Source organism: Cygnus olor, chromosome Z (genome assembly GCF_009769625.2).
Source record: "Cygnus olor isolate bCygOlo1 chromosome Z, bCygOlo1.pri.v2, whole genome shotgun sequence".
Taxonomy (NCBI): Eukaryota; Metazoa; Chordata; class Aves; order Anseriformes; family Anatidae; genus Cygnus; species Cygnus olor.
In genome coordinates, this window is record NC_049198.1 from 68,919,829 (window position 1) to 68,922,618 (window position 2,790).

The following is a 2,790-nucleotide window of genomic DNA, read 5'->3' on the forward strand; positions in this document are numbered from 1 at the left end:
TGCATTTTTTCTCCTTAAATCCTGGCAATGCAATGGACTAAATGACATTTATAAGGCCATGTCTTTGTTTAACAAGCACTTCTGACACTAACTTTGCTACAGGCCGCGGGAACCCGAGGTCGCCACGATCCCCCATGTCGCGCCCCGCCGCAGGCACACCCCACCCCCTTCGGCACCGCCCCAAAATGGCGGCGGCGCCCCGCACCGGCTGTTCCCCCGCGGCCCCCTCCCTCCCCTCCGCCGGGCGAGGGCCCCGCCCCCCGCTTTCCATAGAGCGGCGGCGGCGCCCCGTGCGCCTCCCTCCTCCCGCGGCGGCGGCGGCGGCGGCGGCGGCGGCAGCGGGCTCAGCGGCGGCATCGGGGCGTGCAGGCGGGCTGCGGGAACGGCACGGATGAGGCGCATGCGCGCCGTGGACGGGCGCTGGGGCTGTAGCAGCTCGGCGCGGAGGTGCCGGGCGGGGCTGGCTGCCGCCGCCGGGAGCGGCAGGGGGGTCCGCGGCGGGGCGGAGGAGCTGGGCCAGGAGGGCTGGCGGGGCCAGTCGCGGGGCTCGGTGCAGCAGCTGGCGGAGCGCTACGCGGACCTGGCGGCCAGCCACAGCGAGGCGCTGCGGCAGCGGGAGGAGCGCGAGTGGCACAACGCGCGGCTGCGCCAGGAGAACGCGAGGCTGCGCCTGGAGAACCGCCGGCTCCGCCGCGAGAACCGCTGCCTCTTCCGACAGGCCCTGCTCGGGCCCGAGCCCCGGGACCCCGACAAGCCCGAGGCCCCGGCAGGGGAGGCGGAGGAGCTGCGCGCCGAGCTGGGAAGGCTGCAGGAGAAGCACCGCCGAGCCCTGCAGCATCTGCGGCGCTGCCGGGCCGCGGGCGGGCCGGACGACGAGGAGCTGGAAGAGCTGCTGCTGGAGGAGGGCGACGAGCGGCCGCCGTCCCCCCCCGAGCAGCCGCTGGAGAAGAGGGGGCTGGTGGCGCCCGTATAGCCGGCCCCTGGGGGGACCTCGGTGGGGAGCCCCTTCCCGGAGGAGGAGCCGGCGGTGTGTTTTTCAATCTTCCTCTGCCCCCAGGGCACGACCCGGAAGCGCTGACGGCGGAGAAGCGGGGTCAGGTGGAGATGCGACGCTTGGGGGAGGCCAAAGTTGAAGGGGAAAAAGGCCTCGAGGCCGCTGCTGTGGAGGAAAGAGCTACGGGGAAGCGAACATTTGGCCTCGCGCCGCCTCACAGCACTGAGTTGTGCTGTCTTAGGGAATCTGCTGCGGGTCGCTCGTTGAGTTAGCGAGCACCGTGTAGGTCTCGGTAGCCATAGAGGCCATCAAAAGACGTCTGGCTACTTCTCTGTGTCCTATGTACGTCTGTTATAAAAGGGGGTGGAGGAAGCTTGCAAGCTTCTTGGTCGGCACTCTGGTAAAAAGTTGGTGATCCCTCGAACACTGAATTGTCTGGACATTAAGTCAAAAACAGTACCTGTTGTCTTTAAGAATGGACTGTGTTCACCCTCATGTCAATATTGGTTTGTATTTTGCACTTTCACATAAAATTGCATAAAATTCCTGATAATAAAAATGTGACACGCCAGGCGACTGTCTCAAGTGTGATTTGTAACAGGCAGTTACTATGAAATTACAGGTGAAACACCAGTCACACCTTTGTAACACAGTTCCTCTAAGCACGTGACAATTAGTTATTTTTCAGACCTCTCTTCCTTGATAAAACCAGTTTGCAAACAAGCCTTGTGAAGAACTGACACTGAAGTTTGTTTTGTGGTATTGCTTCATTTTTCTATCATTTAAAAGCTGTCTGATGTCTCCAGGTTTGGAGTTGGTTCCTTTATAGCTTTAAATAGCCAAGCTCTATTTCAGCTCAAAGTAACACTAAGAGGTTTAAATGCCATCCTATGGATTTTTGGATATAACTTGAACAGTCACTCCTTTGCATAACGTCTGTGTAAGCTTCCAATTATAATGTGCTGTTGCACTTGTTAACTTGTCCCATCTCTTTCGATCTGTAGCATCAAATAATGCATTCTCAATAAAAAAAAAAAAGTGTCACATGGTACAGTTAATTGCCCCTAAATGAGAAATCTTGGGTGTTGGTGTGTGGATGTATTGCTTGACTACCTTGTTTTATAAATGTGAAAGTGTTTTTATAAATGTCTGAATTAATTAAATGCTCAAGAATTACAATAGATACAATCACCACAACAGCCAATTGTCTTATTTTCTTGCATTTTTTGTTGAAGTGTGAATATGATGAATAGCCAAGCAGCATGAAGAATTTGTCAGAATAGTACAATGGAGAATGGTGTTAAAATACAACATTAGAAAAGTACAACTGTGTACCTTTTAAAAACATCCTTTTAGAAAGTACTGGGATGTACAAAAAAAAAAAAAAAAGTGATTCTGTATTTTTTTAATGCAATATGCAAAACTTTGTAACTAAACTTGTGGGGCCCTCCAACTAATGGAGGTCTTTATAGTCCAGATAATGTAAGAATACTAGTATTTAAAAAAAAAAAAAAAAACTCTCTACAAGTTTTATATAAAGTGTTCTTATTAAATTCATAAAATGGGCTCTAGATATGCCCTGACAAAGAGTTCATAAAGCAAAACCATTCAGATAATTAAAAAAATCTCAGATAATTATATTGGTAAGACTCAAATTTATGGGAAGTGCTTTATTTATTTATTTATTTAATTAATTAATTTTGAAATTGTTGCTTCCAGGTGAATTGCAGTAAAGTATCACTTAATTAAGTCAAGTTGCTAAAGTTTCATCTAACCAATCAATCCTCTGATCTGAT

General features: G+C 51.4%; 1 protein-coding gene across 1 annotated transcript; it reads left to right on the forward strand.

Annotated features, from left to right (window-relative positions):
- The first annotated feature begins 276 nt into the window (after positions 1 to 276).
- Positions 277 to 1,565, forward strand: TUSC1 (tumor suppressor candidate 1). Its single transcript, XM_040541627.1, has one exon. It carries the CDS (start codon positions 392 to 394, stop codon positions 971 to 973), a length of 582 nt encoding a protein of 193 aa, XP_040397561.1. The 5' UTR covers positions 277 to 391; the 3' UTR covers positions 974 to 1,565.
- Positions 1,566 to 2,790: the final 1,225 nt, after the last annotated feature.

Bases quoted from the DNA above. Each gene is read 5' to 3' on its own strand.
- TUSC1 (XM_040541627.1), top strand. From the start codon at position 392: ATGAGGCGCATGCGCGCCGTGGACGGGCGCTGGGGCTGTAGCAGCTCG.